Source organism: Gallinula chloropus, assembly GCF_964237585.1.
Source record: "Gallinula chloropus genome assembly, chromosome: 1".
Classification (NCBI taxonomy): domain Eukaryota; kingdom Metazoa; phylum Chordata; class Aves; order Gruiformes; family Rallidae; genus Gallinula; species Gallinula chloropus.
In genome coordinates, this window is record NC_140085.1 from 36,704,542 (window position 1) to 36,732,397 (window position 27,856).

Below are 27,856 nucleotides of genomic sequence, written 5' to 3' on the forward strand. Positions count from 1 at the left end.
CAAAATGCATTGCAATGCGTATCTTTTATGCCCTAAAATCAATCCAATGTGTTTTGATGTAAAAATAAAACACTGTACTGCTGTAATACTCGATAGATTAAAAAGGCTATAAAGTAATAGGAGCAAAGAGCAGATAATAGGGTCTCATTAAGCATCAGCAAATGCAAGTGTCATACTTAAATCATTTAGCAATTATATACTGTACATACTGTTCCTAACTGTCTTGCAAAAAGACATATGATAGCTAGACATTAAGTCACCAATTTCACAACAATGTCCACAAAGACATTGAAGTTCTATATAATACTACTATAACACTCGGACAATGAAAACGGAATTCATACCCAGGGATTCAGCTGAGGACTGCATAACAAATTGTCAAACCATGTTTTTATAGTGTACAAGAGATTATCTGTGAATTGTGTAGCAGGTTGGGGTGGGTGGAGTTTTCTTTTTTCCATGCATTGTACTGTATTTTCAACAGGAAACAAAATTAGAAGTCGATGTTATTGTTTGTGTCAGTTCCTTCTTTAAGAAAAAAAAAAGAAAAAAAGGTAAAAATACCCAAGTTTTGGAAAAAAAATTGAATTTTGTATTTTGATTCGTACTAGCACACCACTTAATGTGTCGTTATGCTGTATAGCTGTGTTGACCTGCATATTCTCATAGCATAAACACCTTGCGGCGAGGAGCTCCGTTACCTGCATGTTCATGGCATGAGAAGGGCGCACAAGTGCTTTAGACAAACGGAAGATGCAAGGGGATGGAGTTCTGTGGTTACACAAAGGAATTCATGGCATTTACAGGAGAAGGAGCCTCAGAGCTTTCATTTCCTTCGGCAGGTTCTTTCTCTTTTTTACCGCTATATTGTCCGATAAAGGAGCCATCCTCATTGAACTGACCATTTACACCTTCTCCATAGTCAACTAAACTATCGTCACTGTCCTCTTTTTTCACAGTTCTGTCTGAAGGTGTCCTGCTTCCTTTCTTGAGAGGTTTATGGTCCTCTGCATCACTGGAGACACAAACAAACAAAGGAAAGGAATTAACTGATGCATTATTTATCGAGACAAAAATCAGCCATGCATGCAGAGTTTATAAAAGAAGCACGTGTGCAGACCTATACTCCTTTAGTAAACCCACATCACATTGTAGAGACAGATCAATATGATGCAGTTGACATGAACACATGGCGTAGGAATGGTTTAAACAGAGGATGTCTTCAGTGGAGGGAGGGGGTTTTGTGGTTTCTGTCTTTTTTTTTTCCTATTTTTTCCCATCGTGCATGACTTTTCAATGAAAAGACTTTTGCCCTGGGCTTGGAAGCATTTTAGATGCAACTGCAAGCATTAAAAAGTGGGTTGTAAAGTTATAAAATAAAATAATAATAATTTTTTGGTTCTCCAAAGTAACAAGCTTATGATGCGCCGTGAAGTTAGTCTGTTAAACTTAATTCCTTTGACTCCTTGAACATGAATGAAGAATGAATTTGGTTAAATGAAATATACTGATTTTCTTTACTAGTATAAAGAAAATAAAAGTGCTGCATTTCAAATAATTTGTTACATAATGCAGGCCAGACTTGCAATTTTCAACCTTACCTTTCAAGAGACCTACATATTCCATTAAAAGGGTGCAGAAGAAACAAATGAAAATAGCCTAAGAAGAAAAGCAAAGTCCATATCCTGATAGTGATCAGTATTTTCTCAATCATAACTTGCTCTTAAAAGAGCTAAAACATTTACTCTATACAGGTAAAGCAACAGTTTAGCTTACAGTAGCTATGGTTCCTTGAGCAACTAGTAACGAGCATGCTTAACTTCCTTTCATTACACCTCCTTAACCCATAACTGGCAACATGTTCTGACAATGACGATGGTGACTTGGAGGACAAGAGAAAAGGGAAAGGAAAGGCAGGCAGGGAGGAGAGATCCCTGTAGCAAAGCACTGTGGGCTTCCCCTTGTCAGTGGAAATCTGCAGTACCATCAGCATCCCTAAGTAAACCTGTAGCTGTGCTAAGCTTGTGTTTTGCAGGATAGGCGTAGCTGGGCTCGTTTCAGACTCCTTCACATTGCATTTCAGTGCCAAGATGAAGATTTCAGCAGCAGCTCTAAAGCATTTCCAGTTAAAACCCACAATTGCCAGCTGCACTTTGGGGTCCCGTTATTTACCTTGTCTTAAGCAGAACATGTGACTTTCTTTGCATATAGGGTGTAAAAGAGTAAGGGATTTGGTGTGGGTTTTTTTTATTTTATTTAAAGACTCCTAGCTTGTGGAAAATACAAAGAAGCATGTAGACAATATCAAGGAAATAAAAATATATTTACAATATCCACAATATTAGGCTAAACATCTATTCAGCAAAATATTTTAACTGTATAATTCCTAAAACCAAATACCTTAGTTTTTCCAAAATGATATTTTCTCTTTTTTTCTGATTCATATCTTTGAACACTCAGAGAATCTCTCTCTCTCTCTCTCACACACATACAAGGTCACACAAGTTGTAGTGTGAGCTAACAAATGCCCTGTTGAGAAACATTTTGCTATTGATCGACAACCACTACACTAATTTTCGATCAAGCTGCATCTCCTTATCACCTTCTTTGGAAGACTTCAACTTATCACATTCTAAAAGAAATCCACCTCTAATATGCACATGCTTAGAGAAAAAGCATACCAGAGTTTATTCTTCTTTGCATACACAAGAAAGAAGCAGTAGGGACACCTCTCATTAACATGTGAGAACACCTTCATGGTTTAAATACACACAGGCAAAAACTCTAGACTTATCAGTCTGGTTTTTAGGTACAGCTGTGTCCATGGCATGAGGATGAATACTGTGGTGTTGATCTTCTGTGCTCACTGACAGGTTAGTAACATTTAAAAGAATTCTACTTCAAAATGTCAAGCCTGCAGCAGCAAAGTGCAAATGACTATAACACTGCAGACACACGCAGATTACAGGGACAGTGATGCAGAGACTTCATTCTGGAAGGCCCCTATGTTTAAAGGTTGAAGATAGAATTGAGGATCTAAATATCACATGCAATGCAGTTTCTCCACTGCCCTCTTCAGAGGGCATCGGAGTCACCGCAACAGGTTATACAAACCAAATGAACATCAGACTTGAGCTTTGAAGGAACCCTTGTGCCGATGGGGTGTGTCCATCAGATGGCCACAAAAATGATCAAAGGACTGTAACACCTCTCCTATGAAGACAGGCTGGGAGAATTGGGGTTGTTCAGCTTGGAGAAGGCTCCAGGGGGACATTATAGCAGCCTTCCAGTACCTGAAAGGTGCCTATAAGAAATCTGGGGAAGAACTGTTCATGAGGGCATGTAGCAATAGGACAAGGGGTAATGGTTTTAAACTTCAAAAAAGGGTGATTTAGGTTGGATATTAGGAAAAAGTTATTCAATATGAGGGTGGTGGATCACTGGAACAGGTTGCTCAGAGAAGTACTAGAGGCCCCATCCTTGGAGATATTAAAGGTCAGGCTTGACAGGGCTGAGAATGACCTGACCTAGTGCAGGTGTCCCTGCTTACTGCAGGGGGGTTGGACTAGATGACCTCTAAATGTCCTTTCCAACCTTACACATTCTATGATTCTACTCCCAGAGAAGAATGACCTGCAGCATTTAATGCATTATGGGTAATAGCATCTAGTAAAGAACATTGAACTTATGGTTTGCTATTATATTTTAGATGAGCAGCTTCATAACTGTTTACAATGTAACACGTAGGAATGAAAATAAATTAAAATTGCATATGTTCCAACCAGTCAATATTCTAAAAGGTGACCCTATACAGTGTAACTCACTAGGCTGGAATATACACTAAATAAAAAACACACTGTCACTATATTAATAGTATCCAGTTCTTTGTGTTTAAGCTAATATAAAGCTTAAACAAAACTGCAGATTTAGCCAGGAGTGTATCTGCCCTGGGTTGGCACTGGGGTAAGAGCATGGTGACAGCAGATGCAAAATCAAATCTGAACCTGGGGATTCCCTCCCTTTTTGCACTATTCAAGTCCAGAACGTTCTGCCAAGACTCTGGCAGTAGAAGAAGATGTGGGATTATCCAGACACCTAGCTACTCCTTGTTCAGGAAAAGGAAATAAAGGCCATGGCACCACTTATTCTCTATCAAAAGTCAAGTATTAGAGAAATACGGTGTTTTGGGTGGAAGGGAAAGAAACAGGAATAAAAGCAAACCAACAAGCAAGAGAGAGAAAAGAAGCGAAGACACCATCATGTTTTGGACAGCATTTTGTAACTCTGGGGGTGCAAAACAGAGAAGGGACCTTGGTGCTCTGGGAAACTGAATGTATTTTCTGTTTGCTGCCAAAAGGCAAACTGTAAAAGCCACTGAATTGCACTATGAATCTGGACACCCAAAGAGCTTTAGAACACTTTATGTTGTAGAATATATGATACTATATTGAGAAAGCACATCAAAGTTCTAAATTTTGACATAGCATCTGCAAAATTTGCTAATATTGCTTAAAGACTTTGTAAAATTATTCGAAAGTGCAACCAGGGTCAGTTTGAGGTTTCGTTTCTGATTTTGCTTGCTGTCTTTTATGCTAACCTGTTGTAGTATCTTGAAACAAAACATAAAGTACAAATTGGGTTGACTAAAACTGCAGTGGAAAACTGGAGTTTTGGAAATGTGTCATGAACTCAGTCATACAGTTAATAGTAAGACACGAAGTACTGGGGGAGTACAAGACAAGAGGTGAGAACAGGTATGGATTTTATATTTAGATCAGCCAGCCATGAAAGTTATGTCCAGGAATAATTTTACTATTTGTTGTCTTACAAATAAATTGCATTCTACTGTTTTTTTAGGGATGAAAGTTATTCAGTGAAGACTGCTTTGTACCAGTCATTTTGAGAAGTACTGGAATGTACCACACACATTTCTTAACCTTTTAGTAGTAACTGAGTTTAGTATTAAAACTAACTCTAAAAGAATGATTTAAGTATTTTTTTCATAAACAATCACTAGTATATGAACACATGGGATTTTTTTTGTCTTGTTAGTTGAATAAAACACACAGCAAACTCGCAGGCAATGATTAAAAGATACGAAGAAGTACAGAGGTGACAACGATGAGTGTAACTGCAAAGCACAAACATTCTTTTTAAAAAATGCACTTCCATTTCACAAGCTCATCAGTTATTGAAAGAAATATGTACCTTGAAATCTCCTTTCTTCTTTCAACTTTTCAATTTTTCTTCCTTAGATATGGGTACATGCAGCAACCAGTCAGAATGGGGAAGGCAGTTTTACGATGCCTCTACAGTCCAGCAGGTAACTAGTTCCCACTAAACTTTGTCACATTCATGGACATGCAAAAAGACTCAATATATGGTTAGCAATGTACTACTTTTCCTTATAACACAACCATCAGATGAAAGGCAACATAAACCAGACAAAAATGTGGAAAGCACTCTGGGCTACAGGACACAGAAGGAGGATGCAGAAGATGAAAACTGTTGGCAGTAGATTCCTTTTTCTGCGCCCTCGGGTCAACAGCCCAGCAATGTTTAAGTGTAACAATACCTAACAAGACTTCTGCTCATGCTCCTGAACTCAAAGGACTGTGCAGATGAAAAAGGCTCTCCCTATACACTTAGGCATCTGTATCAATCCAGCCTTCAAAACTTTTTACTCCTTCTAATCTATCTCAGACATACACACATCCGTATTAGCTTTCTGACTAGGTTTTCTTCAGCACCTCTGTAATACTCAATCTTCAACCCTAGCAGAAGCTGGAAAAAAACTGGGAGACTGGGAGATTAAGCTCTGGCTTTCAGTGGCAATGGGTCGAAAAAATTGTTCTTAGCCAAAGAACCTGACTCACCCCTTGTGAAAATTTTTAAGAAAAATCTGTTTGGGAGAAAGAAGTTCAATTGAACTTTCCACCTTTGTTGTTTCTGGTGGAGAAATTACGCCAAGGGACATCAAAGCACTGGTGTAAAAAGTAGTGACACAGATATTCAACAATTAAATTAAGAGTTGTCAAAGAAAGCATGTGTGAGTACATGTGTAAGTACCTGTGTACTTACTCAGTGAGCCCACTGCCAAATCCAGTCGGACTATTCCGAGACAAGAATTCTTCAGGCAGCTCACTGACATCATTCCTTGCACTAGAAGGAACCGAGCTTAGAATTACAGTGCTGAGGCACAAATCTTTGTTGGGCCCCCCAGAAACACACCTAATCTATGATAAAAATCTAATAACTACAAGAGAAAAAAAATACTATTGTAGTTAAAAACTATATTCTCATTATTAATCAACTCAGAAGAACTCTTCACCAACCATTTCCAGAAAGTCTCTCATAGCAAAGCCAAGAATTTCTAGAAAACATATTTATTGTGTGCATCAAAATGTTGAAGAGGCAAAATAATGGATAAAAGTCTGCAAACATCCTGTGCTGCCACACTAGTAGTCCTCCTGCTGTAGTTGTCTTGTCCTGTTTGACCTTCCTAAGAACATTCTGCAGACTGCAATGACATACTAGGCTTCCATACTTCTCCTGAAGCTAACTGAGGAATGCATCCTCGCAGTCTCTCGCTACCCATGAGTCCACAGATCTGTAGATGCCATAACTTCTTAATTTCTCCAGATATAAGGCCCAGGATGGAAATTTAGGCTGATTCATACACCTACACTGATCTGAACAGGAGGTCTAGACAGTATGTAATTTTAATTTAAATAAATATACATCTGCATATTTATATTTCTGTATATTTGTTATTTCTTGTATTTCTTGCAGTTTCTTGGTGTAAGCATTGACTGTCCACAATGTACTACCTGTGTCTCAGGAAACCACTGAGATTGTAGTACCATCAGTTTGCTACAGAGGCACCATTTTCCCTTAGTATTATGATGTAAAGGTGCAGGCATGCCTGCAGTCAGAGGAACACAGTGTACCCAACCATTGTGTGGTTCCTGACACACGCTTACTTCCTAAAGCATTAGGTTCTTTGTTAGATCAAGACTGCAGGAAAATCCAATGTTGGCAGGATCTGCAGGAAGTACACTCATGGATGAGGCTGAAGAGTGCCAAACTTCAAACAAGTCCAAGCCATACAAGAATTCTGGGAAGCCTAGAAATCGCATGCAACAAAATCCTCCCCTAAGATGGAGAGGTGTGACGTCTCTAGAAGATCATAATTAGTCATTAAGATTTAAGTAATTTCATAATTTAATTCTCAAATTTAAACAACTAATCTAAGCATTTGGCTCACTGGTCCAGAAATAATGAAGTCTATTCAGTATAAATTTTCATTTTTCCATGTTCCTGAGAAAGGAGGAAGCAAGTCTGTGTTCTCAGAAAGTTCCTCTTGATGGCCTGATGTCTCTCTGAAAGTGAGATGTCCTTTCGTACTTGGCATGAAACGACTGTGAGACCTTATACTTTCCCTTCCCTCCTTTAAACTTTGGAGGAGAACGTAAGGAGCTCAGACACTTGTGAGGATAAGAAAATGAAGAGTTTCCAGCAGAGTTCTTCTTTTTCAGCTGATGTAGGGAGTGTTCGTGTTCTGTAAAATCCTTCATGATCTGGACTAAGGATTCACCAAATAGCCTGCCACCTGTGTATGGTAAAGACAGAAGTTTACATTTTAGATCTAGTGATGAGGTCCAAGGACGCAGCCATATAGCTCTCCAGGCTACAGTGAGGCAAGCCACGGTTTTAACAGTGAGTCTCAGAGAATCCTCAGCTGCATCATGGATAAAATTAGCTGCAATTTTACATAGTCTGCGTTTCCTCTGCATGGCACCAGATGGGACCCATTTCTTCTTCAATCTGGCTCGTTCTTCTTCCAGCCATATTAGTAATGCTCTAGAAGCATAAGTGCAGTAGATAGATACTCCAAGCTGGGCTGCAACAAGTTTGAAAGATCTTTTGATTGCTTCCTCAATCTTTCTATCAGTAGGATCTTTAGGGAGAGCATCCATGTTAGAAGACATTGATTGCACAGAATCATCTGTAACCAATGACCTGTCTACCTGAGGTAAGGTCCCCCACAAAGCAGCTTTATCCACTGGAAGAGGATAGAGCTTATGTAGGACTGCTGGGGCTTCATGCTTTGCATCAGGATTACCCCAAATTCTACAGACAAGATCTTCCACAGCTGAATGGATAGGAAGTGCATTATCTACCTTGCCTTCTTCAGAGTGGAGAGGCAGTTCTTCTGAAGTACATTCAGATTTGGAAGATTTTAGCATTAACACTCTCTTTATGTGCTTGAACAGATAATTCTGATTCTCCTTGTCAAACTTACGCAGAGGATCTGGTCCTTCTTGGTCTTCTGTAGGGGACTCAGATGACACCTCCCTGTCTTCAGAAAATGACTCAATCTCCAAGGCCTTGTCAGCCTCAGATTTCTCTTTCCCAGGAGCTGTCTGATTTTGTAAACTGTCCATATGGTATGAATCAACAGTTTGGGAACTGCTCCCAGTTGCTTCTAGAGGAACCACTGGAACATCTGTAATTGGTATCCGGGGATGCTTTACTGAATGGGACCTTGCCTTTTCCACAGAAGTTAAACTTTGTCTGGCTGCTGTCAAAGCATCCTTTAAGACAGTGGCTAGCTCAGGCAAAATCACAGATTTCATTAGTGAATTCTTTTCAGATTCAGAGAAGTGAGTGGTAGAAGGTCTTACCTTCCTGTGGTAGGAACTCTGACTGTCTTCTGAATCTGAGCTGCAGTCTGGGGTCTGGCTGAACCACTGCTGGAGAGAAGAATGCTGCCTTGCCAGTGAGCCATGAATTGAGTTGCAGCTGAGGGGTTGCTGGAAAGGGGATGGATGTCCTGCCTGAGAATCTGAGCCCTCCTCCGACCCCATTATTTGCTGCTCAGAAGCATGATGTCCAGAGCCATGCCTGTACTTCAATTCGTCTGAGCTCTTTTTCTCCCGGCAGACGGAAGCAGATACAGAACTAACCCTTGTAAACTCTGAAGACTGCCTAGCCCTTCTCCTGGTGTAGGAGGTCTCTGATCTGGTGCTGGAGTATAGATCCCCTGACCTTCTGAAGAAGCTGGATCTGTCAGATCTCATAGACTTTGCTTTGGTAAAGACAGGGTCTGCTTCAGGAGAATTGGCACAGCTACCTTTTATTTTCTTTTCCTTGTCCAGTTTCTTTCCTGTCCAAGCAGGCATGGACCTGAAGTGATGAAAAAAGTTCAAAATACTCGAATTCCTAGATGTTTCAAAAATGTTTGTTTGTTTGTTTGTTTGTGTCAAGGGAAACCCTATACCATTTTTTCTCAAAGAAGCACTGCATCACAACCCGTGCCATGTGAGGCAGGCAAACTGGGAACTGAGTGACTGCAGTGATGCTGGGCTGCGGAGGGGGTGCCAAGATATCTTCTGTAATCTGACTGGTTGCTGCTGCCACCCTGTCTCTAAGGAAAAAAGAGGAAAGCCCAATATAGACCAATTACACAGAAATACATTTTAGAAAGGAGTTTTTGCATGGTAAATAGGATGAGCTCTTTCATGCAAACAAGTCTGAAAGCTTGGCAGGCATCTGTCCACACTCACCAGACATGAGGTGCACAAACACATTATAAGATAATAAAGCACTAGATGATTCTATACATTAACTCAAGCCACTCAGATATGGAGACATGAATTCAAATCTTACTACAGGTCACAGGTGAAAGCAGGCTTGAAGAGTCTAATTCTAGGCCCAAGAAAACATGTACTGCGGCCACACTGTTTGTACTGTTCCAAGAATCAAAAACCAGATAAAGGAGAGTGCAAACTGGGCTGCAAGGGAAACTTACACAGCACTTCTTTACATCTGCTGCCAAATGTGGGTTCACATTTCTCTTTTTATCAGCTGAATTTCATTAATTCACACACACTTAATGCTGTAATAAAATACTATTCTGAACACATTAACCTAAAATCAGAGTATCGTACTTTTTTTAAAAATCAGGTAAGAATAAAGAGAAGCTGCTCTCTGGCATTCAGAACTGTAAACCTATCCCAGTCAGATGAAAATGCACATTCCCCTACAGGAAGGAGCTATGGCAAAAGAGTGGATCCTTCTTGAAAAACCTGATTTTTCTATGTATATTTGTAAATGTCACATCTTCAAAATAATGAAGGGCTTTTACAACACATTGTAAAGTCTGTTGTAACACCCATGTAAAATGTAATGGTATTGACATAATGAGAAAATTACAACATTATTCCCTCTACTAATCAAAAAAACGACAAATAAAATGTTGCTTCCTTACTAACCCATACTTGTAATTGTTAAATGCAATTGGAACAGACTCGCCAAGGCACGCTTTTTGTGGTGCCAGGAGATTCAGGTTGGCTACATTCACAACAGAGAGTCAGGAATAAAGGCTGTGTTGCATGCTTTGAAACTGCCTGCTATGCATCTTGCACTGAAATACATGAAAGGGAGATCTGTTTTTTCTGGTAGGACTTTCCTTCACCTCTGGATGTAACATCACTTCCTTGTTATTGGATTAGGTGTTAGTATGAGCAGCAGGGGTCTGCTTTCTGGTCAATGTAACACAAAATTGTCTTTATTGGGCATTGGATTTTCAAAAAATGTAATGCCACGTGTGCACTAACTGAAAGGACACTGTATCTGGCACTTAAACTATCTGAATAAATAAATTTATTTAAATAAATTGTGAATAAAGATTTCTCACTTTGAGACAATCGAGTTTGAAGATGGGTTTCACCTCGCACTAGTGATTGGCTTATTCTAAGCTTGGATGTTTAGTTTTTTCCTGATGCTGTGGCTGAAAGGCCGCCTATAGTTCTATACAGCACTGGATACAGAAACTTTGTCAACATGGAAAAAAAAGTTAGTTTTGAATTAATAGTTGTGATATTATATATAGCACATGTGTGATATAAACAGTGAACACAGCAAACCACATCAGTTGCTCACCTGTATTCACCAAATGTTCCATCATCTTCCTTCATAGGCTGTATTTCTGGGTCAGCATGTGCATCCTCCTTTTCCTTCACTAAAATATTTGAAATAATAGTTTTTATCATTATACTGAGAAGACGAGAAACCTTAAGACCAGATTAATCTCTCAAACTCATCACATTGGAATGTGGGTTGAATATAAACAATATTTTGAACTTGGGCCTTAGGTTGTTACACTTTTTCTTTTGAAGAAAAGGATCTGTTCACTAGTTATAGAATTTTCTTTTCACTCAATGTAGTCTACCCCATCTACTCAATGAACAGCATTTTTATATAAGTGTACGCATTAAAAATGAGAACCTTGCATCTAGTAATTCTGCAGAAGCAGAGAAAAGAAGGCCATAGCAGGGATCTCCACAAAGCAATGGCAACCTCAGCATCCAACTGCCTTCTACACTTCTACTCAACCTGTGTTTTACTTCCCTCTAGACAGTGGCACCATCTTCTCAGTTTCATCATGTCACTTGTTTCATTCTCCTGGTTTTCCTTCTCTCAATTATCTCCACTAAGAGTAACTTTTTTGATATACTCTGTAATCTCATTTTCTCTTTAAAATATCCAAACATTTGGAAAAAACCTAAGACAATGTTGTCAGCCTGTCATTTAACTCTATATAACACTGTGTTCCTTAATCATCTGTCTTTTCTCCATGGACATATGTGGTTGGGACAGAAGCTTCTCTTATCAATTTTTGCTGTCACTACAAATCTCTCATCTCTCCATAAAACAATTAAACAGTTAGATTGAGCAGAGTAGGATCTTATGCTTAACAAAGGTGATTTTATCTTCTTATAAAAAATAATTCGTATGCTAAATTCAGCTGTAAAAGATTTGCCTAGAAAGAGGACAAGTTTTCAGTGTTCACTGACACTAGCTTTCAGAAGTGCACTGGTCAGAAAAGCAGAAGAAGTTAAAACATGGATTGATTTATTTATTTTGTTCTTTTGTAAGTGCAGCCATCTCTTTCATGTCCAAATTAACAATATGAACTTCAAGAAGTTTGAATTGCCTTTAAATAACCATTCCAGAGTCTGGGTATTTATATAATTTCAAAACTTCTGGAGCCTACAATATAGAATGGAATTTTTCCTTGAAATTGAGATTTTACTTGAAACTCAACAAATTTACTTTCTAGTAAATTTGTAGGTAGGAGAGGAAAAGAAAAATAAAACCAAAATTATCCTTTGATGCCCAGTTGAAGTCCATTCATGTCCACCCATACCTTACAGCTGCTCTGGGATCCTATCAGGCAGTACTATTATTCTATGCAAACTGGTTGTCGCTATGCTTTTCAAGAAAGCTTTAGTCTATGGGCCTTCTCCAAAAACACAAATATAAGACTGGGGAAATGTATTTGCAACAAAATAAATGTATGAAGAGTGTTGCCCTATAACATTAATTCCCAGTAAATTAAAGTAACACAGCATCTATCATATGGTGTATGTTTCCACCCTTACTGACCAATTATGTTCTAACTCAGCTCATTTTAGTGAGTTAAATGGGGCAGGAGGACCAAGTATCTCAAACAAAGCTCAACCCACTCTAGAGTGGTAACATGGTAACATGACCCTCCAGGAATGAAGGAGGTGATACTTTTCTTATGCTTTTTTTTTTTCTTCAATGCTTTGAGGTGGATTGCTCCTGACAAGCCTACCAAATGATGACTGATTCACCATACACACAACGTAAATGCAAACTTGCAGCAAATCTAGTTTTTCCAGTAACCTTGAGATCTCTCTTAATGGATTACCAGTAGATGATGTTTAGTCTCATTGTTAGAGCTCATACCTGGATATTTGCCACCCTTATTCCTCCTTATGAAGCAAACAATCAGTAAAATCAAGATCAGAAGAGCAACAGCACACATAAGGCCAATGAACCATCCTTGAGTAGCGATGTCGACCTGACGACTTGCCATTGCTAGAGAACAGAAGAAGAAAAATGAGATGTTTTGCTGCATTCAAATGCTGTGCTAATTTAAATAAAGAATAGCTGGTATACATGGTTCATTAATTAAGGAGTAACATTCACTGTGACAATTAAGAAAAACAGTGACATTGTATTTTGTGAATATTTTCATTATTGAAAATGTTTCCAACTACATGTGCATAGAACTTAGAGAAGAATTCTGCCAACATTTAAGCTTGGCAACTACTTTGCAAAACCGGTGCACACACTACATTGCTTTTCACAAACCTCAAAACTATTCTTAACCACTTTACATTAATTAAACTACTGAAATCAAATTGCAAATTATAATTCACACAAATACATAAACTGCATTCTCAAAATGAATAAAAAGCTAGTACTCATTAGCTAATACACTCCCATTAGTCTGAAATGGGGAAACAGATGGGTGATTCAAGACCCTAACACTGAATTTCAACTAAAAATAAACAATGAAGCATCCTTTAAAGCCTTATTAAGCATCATGGTTTCTTCCTCTCCTCAAACCTGTACCTCATCCTGCAATTTATCATGATTGCCGTGACTTAGCATTCGTGAAAACTTTAAACAACGTGGCTGGGAAGCCTTTCCTTGGCACAGTTTCTCCCCAAATGCTGACTCCAGCTGGATGATGATGTAAATGATAACCAAACTACAAAAGAAACACTAGTCTCACTAATAAGACAGGAACTGTCTGTGTGGTCTGAGGGCTGGATCTTTCCTACTGGTCTCCAACACAGCAGAAGGATTTTCCTGCTGAAGTTTATTTTCTACTCCTCTGTTTGGAAACGCACTTCAGACAACTGGCCTTAGGATCTGGAGTTGGGAGAAAGTGGGAAGAGTGAGATTTAGGGACGTGTGCCACAGACAGAAGACGACGAGATGAAATAGAGAAGATGGACACCCATCCAAACCTATGGTATTCGTTCTTCACCATCTCCTCCAGATCCAAAACCCAAGAGTTAGAAACTCTGTGAAGAGTTGCCCAATAGACCTCTCACTATTTGGGAAATAGAGACAAAGATCACCTTCCCACAAGATTAAGGAATGCAGAACAGTTCCTATGCATAACCTACACAGCATTTTGTTTCAGCATTTGTTGTTCCCTTCTGGCTTCATGAGATAAGGTACTGGGTTATTCAATGCCTAGGGTTTTAGTGGGGATCTGCAGTACTTCAGGTCTCAGCTTACTAGGCACTTTACACTAGGACCAGATTATACTTGAGACCTTCAGTCTGTCTCTTTGTTCGGATGCTGTGAGTACACTGGGTCTCGTGGCACAACATGTTTCACCCACACCTGCTAGGGACAGTCTGTAGGCTTGCTCACTCTGAAGTGAAGGACACAATACTTTTACACACACACGGAAATGTGAAAGCCCCAGAGCCCCATAATGATTTCCACCTCTCCTGAAAGCACACACGTCTATATGGGATGGCTCATAAAAGCACATCAGAGAAAATCAGTTTTCAATAGAGCACTGACTTTTCAAGCCACAATTCCAGGTGATACAGCATAAAAGTCTTCCACTCACAAAACCTGTTGGATGACAACTGTCCTGTGCTGGTGCTGTCCTTTGAACAATGCCTGAGCCTTGCTGGGCTGACAGCTAGCTGACAAGCACTGGGCTGGCAAGCACACTGACAATAAAATGTAACAATATTCACTTACAGACCAGAATTCAAACACATGTCTCAGCATTATTTATCAGTTAAGACAAAGGCTGAGAGAGCTAATTTGGAAGCATCACCTCTCGACGGTCAGAAGTACCTGTCATATCTTGAGACAGCATCTACCCTCCAGTCCATACGAAAGGCCACTGCGTATTCCACTTGACAAACGCTAGGCTAAAGTTAACTCTTTTTGCTGCCTTTTTTTGGTATTACTGAGCAAAGTTATGATTTGATTTTTATTTAAACAGATCATCGAATGAATGTGCCTGTTAGGATTAGGAGATTTCCCAGCTATTGCTTAAGATTATGCTCTCTGGTATTTTAGAAACTGTTTTTTATATGCACGCCAACATAATTATTTTGGCATAAAAGTGTCTACATGTCCTATAGAAATATATATTTATACTTTATATACTATATATATATATATATGTGGCAGTCAGAAAACAAAATCTCAAAGTTAATCTTCCTCTGAATTATAAACCTAATTAAAATAAATATTTGTTTCCACATTAAGGTTAAAATTATTTTGACTTTTGCACATATGCATTTCATAATAAGGCATTAAAGGTTGTACAATACATACTGTGACAGAATGCAAAAGAACATTTAACATTTAAATGTAGTAAGAAATAGCATCAAGCAAAACAACTCATGCATAAAAATATGCAAGATAGATGGGAGGGAGTAAAGATGAAAACTTACTCATGCAGCTTCCTGTATTCTTTAACTTACTGCATATCCAGAAGGGAAGGGTTTCTAGATCTCAGTGCAACTTTTAAAATGGCAAAATATTTCCTGCTTACACTACGCAAATTCTCTGCTTCAGGCAGAAAGACATTTACTCCTGGTGGGATGCTAATGCAGGAGTCTGTGCATCACACCATACTGGTATGGGCAAAATGATAAACCTGCACATTATGAAGATTCTCTGTAGGAATGCTTGTCAAAGAAAGAAATGTGGCAAAAGCTTCATACATGAAATACTGCAGTTTCATTTCTAATTAAAGACACATTCCATATTCCAGTATTTTCCTCTTTGTCTGTTTCAGTTGTGGCGGTGTTTAAAATCTTTGTTCTAAGCTGAGGAGAGTGTGATTCATTTTTCTGTAAGAAATATGTTAGATGTATAACTTAATGCTGGACACCGAACCTTTCCATTATCAAGAAGCAGAAAAGACTGTCTTTATATTCCCTTCTTCCTTAACTACTCAAGCATGAGCCAAGGTGACTGGATACATACGGGATTCCTTATTTACTGGTTCAATACTTTTTGTGCAGAAAGATGCTTTAGGGAAGGTGTCCACTCAGCTTGTTTTGAACTATGTTATGGTTTTGACCCTTGCTTTCCTGCTGCTTTAGGCTCTGGATGTGTATTTACATAAAACTTTTCATATCTGCTTTTATAGCACTAGTCATCTCCTAAATAACCTCTGCGTTCAGTCCATACTTATTTTCTTGGCACTGTTGCTCAGCACCATGCTTTTGAAGCCTTCCTGCAACACAATAAAGTGAACAGAACAGGTAAAAAAAGCCAAAAAATCATGATTTTAGAAAGTGCCTACTTTCAAACGGGCGTATTAATTTTTGTATTGTTGTTCAATTATTATTCAAGCATATTTTCATATTTTAGCTACTTTCTCAAATCATAAAATTCTGGAGTTGGTGAGGCTGAATCGCTGTGCACTGACCAAAACGTTTGGAATGAGCAGAAGTGGCTAGCAAATACACAAGAAATTGTAACAACTGACCAAGAACATGCTGTGATGGTGATGACATGTTCAGAATAACATCAAAAAACTTCCAATAAATGCCTTTCTCTGAGTTCAACGAACACATATTACTGACTTGCTTATGAAGAAACATGACTGAAATATATACATAAGGAACTTAAACAGCCTTACTGATTCACAGGATATAATTGTGACATCAAAATCTATATAAAACCAGTATACAAAAGGAAAAGAAACATTTTCAAATAGGCATCTCTTAAAACTGGTTTGAACAGATGACAGGAGACACCAAATTGAGTCTGCGCTTCTGATTATGCAAACATTTTAGCTCAGGATTTTTTTATTAAGACCAATATTAGCCTTAAAAATATATACTTGGCTCTACTTAAAGTACGTTATTTAAATCTAGATGATCTCCAGAGTTCCCTTCCAGCCCCTATGAATCTGTGAATCTGTAAATCTGTAAATGGAATAGGTAACTTTCAGTGCAGAGCACACAGATGCAGTGTGAGCAATGAGCATCTTGCCCCTCATATAAACAACAGACAAGTAGGACGAAAACATTAATAATCTATGTAATAAATCTGCTGGCATTACTTAGGAGCTTACAGAATAATTCAACATGGCTCTAAAAAAGGACATGCAAAGCTGCTAGCTACAACATTTCTTAGCTAGAAGCAGTTCAACGTTTCAGCGCTCGGTCTACCACAATTCTGACTAGGATACAGAATTGGTACGGTGTGCCTCACCTGGACCTGTCTCAAACACATCCTCTGAACTCCTAAAACCAGACAGGCCCTCAGCACCAACCCGGACTTTATATGCTGTTCCTGGTGTTAAACCCTTTAACACAAAGAAGCTTCGAGAACCATTTACAATTTCCTTTTTCCAATCTTCTTTGCCTACAAAAGTTTTAGGAAAACAACATATTGGAATTTTGAATTACTCTGTATTGCTGAAAGTTTCTAGACAGAATACTATCAACAGTTACTTGACTAAACTATGGATTGACTGGAAAAAAACCCAACTTATTCTCTCAAAAAAAATAACAAGATCATATAAAACTATGACTTCAAATAATATATTGCATGCAATATATTGAAGAAGACATTTTACATGAATTATGAAACTATTTTAAACATTTGTTCCATTGTACTAGAGAAATACTATTTTCATTTATTTTTTAAAGGGCTATTGAACTTGCAATTATAAAACACATTAAAATAGATTTTAATAATTTAATTAAATTACATGGCTGTAGTTTCAATCAGTATTTAATTTAGTTGAGAAGTTCTACTTTGAAAACTGAACTTCTATTTCCTAATCATTCTCTTACATCTTTTTCTAGTACCATTCCAGCTGCTTCTTTGACCAATATTCAGAAAAACACATTTATATCCCAGTTTTCAGATTGATTATATTTATTTGTAACTGCAGAAGTTACATAGAGTACTTGAATAAAAGGATCTTGTTATTATTAGCTAACTGTGTTTTAACTTTTAGTGGTATTATCAAAAATTAAAACCTGCTTTTATCCCCATAGACATACATAAGTTGGTTGATACCCTAATTTAATAAAGAATATTATTTTGATTTGCTCTCTTATTTAGTTTTATTCCCCTGGATTTGGCAAAATTTAGGAAAATGGTTTTATCCTGTTTTAATGCAGTAATACTTTTACACGTTATTACTGCATAATAAACAACTTTGTGCAAACTACATTTTTAGAAGTTCATGTTGAAAAGAATTTATGAAGTAATACAAAGGAACAAAGGCTGATATTCTCTCTAAGCATCAAATACCAGCTAGACACTAATGTTTATTAAAACTGAAATTATATGATCTTCCCGATCAAATTAAGAAATAATTCCAGATATTTAAGAGTTATCATTAACACTGGGTCGATTTAAGACCACATTTGTTATAAAAAATCTTTGAAAATACATCTGAAAACGTTAGCAAAAATTTAATTAAATGCTTCTTACTGCCTGCTACACCATATTCAACATAAAAGTTCGCATGATCTGGTCCCTCATACTCCCAACTGATATTGGCATAGGTCTCAGCAGCAGCTGTTGTAATATTTCTGATCCTTGGATAAAGTGGTTGCACTGAATACACAATAGAAAAACAAAGCAGAATAGGAAATTGTGACTTCATACATTAAAAAAAAATATTCTAAGAAGTTATTATATTAATATAGATTGTATACAGTGAAAGTATAGTACATTTGTCAATGCTTCCATTACTGGAAATTTGTGATTTAAGTAGCATATTTGGTAATTGAATCCTAGGCAGTTACTATGCTATGAAATGCTAAAGTAAAATCTATATTCTCTACTAAGCATGCCCTATATCACAGAAACTGCCAAATACTTAAAAGTACCTAATTGCCAGAATTCTGGAAAACATTATTCCTGTTCACCTAGAATTAAAATGCAGACAGCTGGAGAGTGAGAACATTGTCAAAGTAATGGGAGATGGTAGGAGGGAATGGAGTTATGAAGGTGGTACACACCTTTTATGCCACGTGTCACTGAATGGACTGCAAATGCCTCAACTGCAAGCCCTTACAGGATTTTTGTCTCTAATGCATTGATAACGATAAAAAAGGAAGACAATACCCTTATAGAATGTTGGACGGACAGTGTGCATGACTGGGGAGGTTGCAAAAAGGGTTTCTGAATATCCTTCACCATCAGAGATAGTAGGAAAGAAAAAATAAAGAGTAAAACCACTTTGCATCGAAAAGCAACATCGAAATAACACAGTAAAACCTTACCTGTTACATGAATAACACATGCACACTCTAAGTTCATGCAGGATTCAATTAGTTTTACTTGTCAAAATATGAAACAGCTAAGTGATACACATGTATCTGAAAACAAACTGAAGTACATGTGCACTGACACCTTTACTTTCAGAGAACATTTCTGAAATCAGCTTCACTGACGTGGAATCACGGTACCTTTACACACCGGAACATCAGACACCAGATATTGGAAAGCCAATATCAAAATACTCTGGTGTGAAGGACATAATACACTGAAAGGTGAGAAGCTGTTCATTCTAAGGTACTGTGTCTTACTGCCCACAGTCTCTTCCGACAACAGCACTTCTCACAGATAGGTGTAATGCCCACATCTATGAAAAGAACTGCTTCTCTTTTCTGCATCCTGTAATTAGCCACTTCTTCACTCATACCTTAATTCTTGGTTCTCCAATTATACTTGTAACAAATGGACATATATTTCAGCATTTTTGTTTGCCTAATATAAATGAAAAACAGAATTCAATAGTTCTAATAGTATCATAGTGCAGGATGCTCCTCAAAGGCATGAAATTAGCTTTTAATGAAAATGCCTCACTCGGTTTGCCGCTGACTTTTCTATCCTGCTAAAAACATTTCTGTTAGAAACATCAAAAATGGTCCCCAAAGGACCAGGAAACATTGGAGGTAAAAACCTTTTCTCAGTAAAGACAAATGGCAGAATCCCAGTGGCTGCACCTACACCAGAAAATAAAATGGGCAAAAGCCCCTTCTCAAGGCAAGAAGTGCTGCACACATTTTATCTGTGTCCTTAAATTATCTTCTCCACAAAACAGGACTGCCTTGTCCATATGCCTGACTGAAAGAAGCTCCAAATTAGATTGAAGGAGAAAATGGCTTACTTTGGAATAATGAAATAAATAAATCTGTATACAAGCCCCTAGCACAGAGTAAATGAAATGAGTGGCATGCCTAAAAACCTATAGTTTCTGAGTCTTTTTTAAAAAAGCCTAAATTATGCAAATTCCATCCATTCTCCTGAAAATGCTTTCTCATGATTACAAATTTTCACAATGACAGACTTTTTACCCCTATACTTCCATCAATTTTTTCTTCTTAATTCTATCTCAGCAGCACTCACTCAACTCTTCAATCTGTATTAAGCTAATTACTCCTACATTTGAAGTCATCATATGTAAGTTGTGCTTATATATTATAAACACAATTTTTTACAAACTAAAAATAATAAAGAATATATTCTTTAAATCATAAGGCATATATTTATTTCTTGGCTAGAAACCACCTGAAAAAAATCAAAGAGAAAGTTCTAGCTGTAAAAAAGCCATCTAGGCTACTAAGTCAATGATAAAACATATAAGAAATACCAAAGCCAGAGCTGTCTATGGGAAATTGAGTACGTAACCGCAGACACCACAGTAATGCCAGGGGATTAGGTTCTGCTTCTCTGTGCCAATGGAAGGTAGCAAGAGGAAAGAATAGCAGGTTCTAAATTTAGAAAGGTGCAGAGCCTGAGATTGCAGGCAGGATATATAAACTTCCTTCCTCATCTGAAGAGAGGAACAGGTGTTTGTTACAATTGGCAGCTAAGCATTTGTTCTGTGCCAAGAAAACAACTGGTTTATGTTCCAAATACCAGTTTGGTTTGTTTCATTAAATTGCTTTTCTCAAAACCTCCATTTTCCTGGATTTTGGTCTTCCCAATTGCTGTCTAATTATGAGCACAACTGTATGACTCATATTCGTCTTCAGTGCTGAAGACAGAGGAATGTACTAGCAATGATCTGTTTCAAACTCTTGTAAACAGAATTACACCTAACTTCTCTTACAGGAGTTGGACTTACTGGTTCTTACCAGTCCCTTCCAACTCAAGATATTCTATTCTATGATTCTCTCTCCTCACACCTGAGCAGTTGGGGATGAAGGAAACTGTCGCACCTTGTATGAAAGACTCCAGATGACAGAGAGCTTCTGTAACACTAAGCAAATTTGATAATCACCTTCCCTGTAAAACCTCCATCTTATCTTGTATTCTGTTTTTTCCATCTGATTTCTGGTTTCTGCTCTGATTAAAGAGTTGCCTGCTAAATTAAAAACCTGGTAACTGGTTCATGTCTTTCTGCTCATATGATTGTGTGTGACAATTAAGTTGGCTCTGAAAATTACCTTCATTTCCTTAGTGCTTTAGTTTCTAAATCTTCTCAAGTGACTGATTACACTGACACTTATCAGATGTACTCTTATCCGATTCTTACCAACAGCTGTTTCTCTGGAGTTATACGTGTGTAGTATTTGGTCAGATTTAAATTCTGTTTTTTTTCTGACGGAATACAGTGCACCAAGAAATTAATTCAGTAGTACATTTATTTTCAAAATAATTATTTTTATAATTCTCCCTTTTTTTCACTACTGCTTGACCCAATTTTCCATCAGGCCTGGAAAGTTTTAGTTAAGTGTGCTAAATGTGCCGTGTTTGCAAAATGAATACACACACAAGAAGGTAAAAGATGGCTGATGGAACCAGAGGGGATGAAAGCCTGGAGTCGACACAGTTGCAACATTTAAAGCTTGTCTCCAATCTACCCAGACCCTTGTCTTCTCAATCAGCACACCTCTAATTATAATTAACCTTTTAGTTCTTCAATATGTTTCCCAGCACTGCTCACAAATGCAAAATGTGTAATTGTCAGCTGGCAGAAAATCTCAGCGTGTGCAAGCACCAGTTGGTAAAAAGGGGGGGACAGAAAGCTTTGTCTGGGGGAGCAGGAGTTTTTGGTAGCAGAGCACTCCATCCCTTTGATCTGCAGCCATGCACGACGCTGCTCAGCGGCGTGCTGACAAAAGTGTCAGTCTAAAACTGATGCGAATGGATTGTTAATAAGTTACAGTTTTTATACAGACTGACTCTTATTCAGCTACCTCCAGTAAATTAAGCTCTTTTATTCATGCTACGATACAAAGCAAAATTTAGCTGGCACTTCTGAGTACGGTTTCGTTCCTGTAGCGAGAAATGGCATAAAAGCAGTTGCCAAGTGCTGAGAAAGAGGCCTAGGCTCAAAGTAAAATTGTTCTTTCAAGTTAATTCCAGTGCCTTTACAGTGGAGTTTTTTGTAGAGTTGTATTTTATCTTCCAGCCTTTCAGGGACACAGTTCCTCCAGGTAACAGAGTTACACTTGGGCTGTAGATTCAACAGAATTTAGTGACATGAGGTATGAATGGATTTTAACAACACAATAGGTACGCTCTCTCAAGATTCAGTTCAGCAGAACAATAAATAATCCCCAAAGTGACTAAGCTTTAGGATTTTTCATGGGATTCACCAGAACTCCAGGAAAAAATGGAAGGCAAGTGATAAGCACTTGAAGATTGGTGTCAAATGGGGAAAAAAAAACCCAACCCTGTAAAGCATCATGTCATAGACAATTAGCCAAGATGCATATATAAAGGGAAAAAATAAATTCAAAGGAAAAAAAAATCACATGCCCACCCAAGAAAAGTTGAAGGAAAAAGGCAACAGATCCTGCCAGAATTTGTATGACATGGAGAAGGAGGTTGCTTTTGTTTGCTTTTTACCCTATAACTTTTATAGTATGAAATTCAAGCCTCAATAGAGCAGTAGGAGGGAATTCCATTTCTATCGGTGAGAGATGGGCATTAGCCACTTCTAAGTCAATTTAAGCCATTGCAAGAGGATTCCTGACGTGCAAGAAATGCAGAAGAGAAAGAAGAAATGCAAGAAATCCTTTCACTGATAAGCATTTAGCATAGAATGGATGTTGTGTGATGTCCACAAGGAGAAAGGTATCTGCAGGAATTCTTGTGCCGTACCAGTCATCAGCTCTAGTCTAGCACGTAAAGCATTATCACCTCTCACAGCAGACTTAAGAGAGGACGAATCAATGACTCTAAGCAGCAGGCTGTACTGAAAGAATCCCATAGATGGGTCATGGAGAAGTCCACAAGCAGAGAGTGGCTGAAGGAGCAGTACAAAAATAATCAACTTGAAAAGAAGAAGCAGCTTGAACTTGTTAGCAAAAAAATATGGAGACATTATGTGAAATGATTCAAAGAGGGAGGGAAAACAGATGGTGGGCAGGGAAAATGATTTAAAGAACAGCATTTTGAATGAACAAAGAAAATTCAGATTGATCCCGTTTTATATGAAGAGATCAGAGATACTAACTCAGCTGAGAATGATGTCTAGCCTGCAGTGAAGAGCTGCATATTGGAGATTTAGTCAGAAATAAGAATAGTTTCTAACCCAGAGGCTAGACAGACTACTTATTTTCTTCCCTTTCTGTCAGTAATACTTGAGCTGTGAAGTTCACATAAAGAAGGCAGACCAGGCTGAGCACTGCATTGACAGGAAGCGTTAGCTTCAATTAAAGGCAACTGTGATCTCACAACCTTATTTTAATTGCAGTTCAGTACTGCCAGTTACCAGTGTCTGCCTTTATGCCGACTGCAAGACTTCACTTTCAAATAAAAATGTTGACTGAATCTAAAAGAAACTGAAAAGTGAAACAAGACAACTTGAGAAATGTCGAGACTGACGCGTCATGGCATGACTCCCAACACTTCAGCTTACCACAAACACAGGAACAACCCCCTGTGACTGTTTATTTTAATCAGCAACTTTCTACCACTGGGTAAATCTGTATTCTCTTCCTCTATATTCCAATTATTCGATGGGAAGAAGAGTAGGAAAGACTGGACTCCAGTGCTCCCGCATCACTTTCCAGCTGCTACTATAATTATTTTATATGCAATCAGGTTCTCATTCCCTGATTTTTCTCACACCTCTATTGCCTTGTACCTGTCCCTAGATGTGAATAGAAAATGGCAATATCAATGCATAGTGTTTATCCACTACTGGGGATACTACATTATGTTTGACATACACACATTTAGGATAGAGGTTGCTAAGAAGGAAAACAATTGTTTTGTCCTTGTAGTGCCATAATTTGATCAAATTTAAGTAATTTATAACATCGCAGTATTAGAAAGGAATAAAGATAGTGCAAGTCAAATAGGAATATCAACTGTAACAGGATAACTTGCCCTTCTAGTAAAATAATGTGTCTCATGATTTATTCTCATGCACTTGTGAGTGACATGGATCTCCTCTGCTAAGTTCCCCTTAGAGAAGAAAAGAACCTCAATTCTCGTAATTTTTCAAGATCCATTGCATTTCTGCTATCTGATTCAAAGGTGCTGTTTTTGTCTCAAGAAGTTTTTATTAGGAGGGTGTTCATATTACAGGGAGCCAAGAATTTCCTCCTTATCTTGCCCCCCTTTTGAACAGAGCTTTGAAGTTCTTTTAAAAAGAAGAATGATTCCTATATGATAATCCCTTATCTTTTACTTCATAATTCATGTTTTCTTATAAAAATGTTATTTTACCTTATGGGAAAAAATGCACTTTTCTCTACTTACTGTTCTGGAATATACTGGATATCATTACTTAACAGCACCAGTAGAGTCAATACAACCATACAAACTCAGTTGGGACAAATATGACAAGTGTCAAGTGTAGCAGTAAGCAGACTGTGATTACTTTCATTGCTCTTAAAGTAATAAAAGACAATGAAGGGCTGACACCTGTCTAAAAAGATGGCAAAAGACACATGGTCTCAAGAGACAGGGAATATACTTCAGACCTACTATAAAATTACTGAGGTGCTCTAGGATTTTTGGATTTATTGCAGCAATATTTCCCTCTGCAATTTAATATATAGTTTTACTCTGAGAAGTGAAATATGTCCTAAATTGCACAGCTTGACCCATTTCAGATGAATTGAATTCATCTGGCACCTTGTGTCTTCTGACTGGTCAAGCTGCAGGTCTTCAGAGGCAGGTAGCCAGTAGAAAAAACCACGTACAGAAATTTAGTGCAATTCAGGCTGGCTGAATCTGGGACTTGAGTTAAGTCTTCTTAACTTCCAAAATGAATGTGGTCAAACTGAAAGGATAACTACATTTTTTTCTGCTAAGTGCTGACTTTCAAAATAAAAAACAGAGATATTTTTCATAGATCATAAAAGTCAAGAACATCTAAATTTCAGCTTCTCCCTGGTTTGTCATTAATAAGAACTGTGCATACATACAGGCCCTCCAGCACTTAACCGAGGAGTAAGAATTCACTGCTAAGAATGGCTTCTTTCTGAGTGGGCTGAGCATTACTGAGCATCCAAATCCACCCATTCATGAGACCAAATAATTTGGCACTTCATCTTGATAATATGATCCTACTTTTCCTTCCTCATAGTCCCTGATCGGCAGCAAAACAGTTAATGGTGCTAATGTAAGTAACCAGCGAGAACATTCATCTCAGACCTGCAGCAACTCGGATGTCCTAACAGATGTCGTGGCTTTAGTTCCATCCTGTTTGCAGTTCCAAAGTCTTCTCTGCAATTGTAAGAGCTAGATGCTACAGGAGTATGTGAAAACTCTGAAACCAGAAATGGCGTGGAACCAAACGAAGACATCTGCTTAAGTTTTCAGAGAGTCTGAGATGACAGCTCTGAAATGTGAGCTTCTCCAGCTGATCTTATAAACAAGATGCTTTCTGCTAGCCACAGACTGTGACACAGCTATAATTAGACCTCAGTTTCACACAGAGAATCCTTTTTTCCTTGCACGGGTATTCAGTCAGCTATAAGTAATGAGAACTTAATTTACATTTCTACTGTTAATGTCCAGGTTGATAGTTCCAATCTGTGCTACAACTAGACTAAAAAGCAGTAAAGAAGCCTTGCCATTCAAATAAATCCCAACTCCATACACTTACCAGAAACTCATTTGATATTAGAATACACTTATATAGACATATATAAATATATATCTCATATATGTGCAAGTACAAGTGCATATATGTGTATATACATAGAGAGAGACTGATGTATACCAGACTGAGTGAATGAAGTTCTGTTATCGTTCAGAACATTTGATCATCAAGTGAAAAGAAAATATATGTAAAGTAATTTATGCTATATCTTCCAAGTTTGTAAAAAGATGTTGGGTATTTCATGTAAACCTTTCAATTTGGTCTGAGAATCAGAAGCACAGATGTTCAGTGGTGTTAATGACAACTCTGTGATAAAATGATACATAGGTATAGAGGCACCTTTCTGACGTATAGCTACCTAACAGTTCTCTGACCATCTTTGCTTCTGGCAGTAAAGGTATGAAAATTCATAAAAACTGTGTGCAAAAAATGTGAAGAACACCTTGTTTGGCAGAAGAACTGCATCATAAAGACCTAAACATCACTGAATTCAAGAATAATGATAACAGGTTCCACTCACTGAGACATCCTCAAGCACTCACAAGATCTGTGGCCCTCAGACAGCAGGAAGCCATTTCCCTGTATATTCAATCTGATAGTCTAACTGAGAAGTATACAGAGGGTATTGTCAGTCATCTGTCTCCTACACACAGTTGGCTTGCAAATGAAATAAATGTAACCAAATGGGCAGCGTTAATCAGCAGTGAGAACAAGAACACACCTACTTTTTCAAAACAAAAAATGCACATGGCACAGAGAGTAAAAAATTCTCCTTTGCAAAAGTGCTTTTTTTCTACTCCAGCTAATCAGCAGTAGTGCACCTGGATCCTGAATATTTATGACAGTGACATACATCTGTTAAATGCTCAGAAATAATTAGACTTTGCCGAAGCAAAGCTAATGAATTCCCCTGGAACTCTATGGCAAAATAAACAGATGAAAAGTTATTAATAAGGATTCTGGATTCTTTTATTTTTTGTTTTAAAAAAACCCAAAAAACAAAATCCACAAATGTTTTCTTCCAGCACTGATTAATACTTTGTTCAGCAATGTGTAGCCCAAGGTTTTCTGTCCTTACCACTGCAATTTCCCCATTTGTAACACTGCAAAATCCACACATTAACAAATCATGCAGTTTCATTTTACCTTTGCCTGCACCTACAGCAGGACGGAGAATACCGGCTTTAATGGAGGAAAACAAGAATAGGAACACTATATAATTAGATACAACACCAAAGGGAACATACACATATAATTTCATTATAAACCAAAACAGCATGCAGACTAGATAAAAGGTATTAATTCAAAGAAATTAGAAACAATCCACTTACGCTGAACACTGACAGACTATTACAAGACAAAAAATTAACACACATGCATTTACAGACTTTTATTGCTCATGCTTGTTACGATTCATGACTGAAAATAAATGCAGTTCATAGGCAACCTTAATACGCTATTAGAGAAATGGCATTGCGTACCAACTCATCCATGGCAATTCAATAAACTGTAATTTTCTAAGCATCAAAATATGTGAAAAATGATATTAAAACAGACTATTAATGTTAAGATGTGCAAAATCATAAAAGGCTTTCTCCCAAAAATTTCCCCTTTGCTTTGATTTATTGTAACTTTATTAAGCTTTTGTATTTAAAAAAAAATCACATCTTCCACAAAAGCATTGCCAAAACTGGAGAATTAGAATGGCTATACATTAAACAATCAATAGTAACATGATTGAATGGAAGAGTATTTAAATGTTATACAATGTCACCAGTTTCTTGGGGCAATAAATGAAAAAATTATTTCAGCAGCTTTTTTTGAAGTTACATTTTTTGTCAGATCTGAAAGAAACTTAGATCTCACAGAAGCTGGTGCATACTTCAAGAGAAACAATTTCCTCCAGCCATAAAGCTGCTTCATTTTGGTATTGTT

The 27,856-nt window shown here is 37.7% G+C and overlaps 1 protein-coding gene across 11 annotated transcripts in view; it reads right to left on the minus strand.

The window, feature by feature from the left end:
• Window positions 1–777: 777 nt before the first annotated feature.
• The window catches only part of NRCAM (neuronal cell adhesion molecule), a gene marked incomplete at both ends in the record, with an annotated part of 67,328 nt that continues 40,249 nt past the window's right edge, over window positions 778–27,856 (minus strand). For 7 of the 11 annotated variants that reach the window (XM_084260903.1, XM_084260902.1, XM_084260907.1 and 4 more), the window contains 3 exons: window positions 778–1,015; window positions 10,948–11,026; window positions 12,781–12,912. In XM_084260903.1, the coding sequence (XP_084117029.1) occupies window positions 778–1,015; window positions 10,948–11,026; window positions 12,781–12,912 (449 nt within the window). Of the gene's footprint in view, window positions 1,016–1,625; window positions 1,660–10,947; window positions 11,027–12,780; window positions 12,913–17,094; window positions 17,248–18,330; window positions 18,457–27,856 lie in introns of those variants that run through there. The other 4 variants (XM_084260908.1, XM_084260899.1, XM_084260898.1 and 1 more) reach the window with 3 other exon arrangements.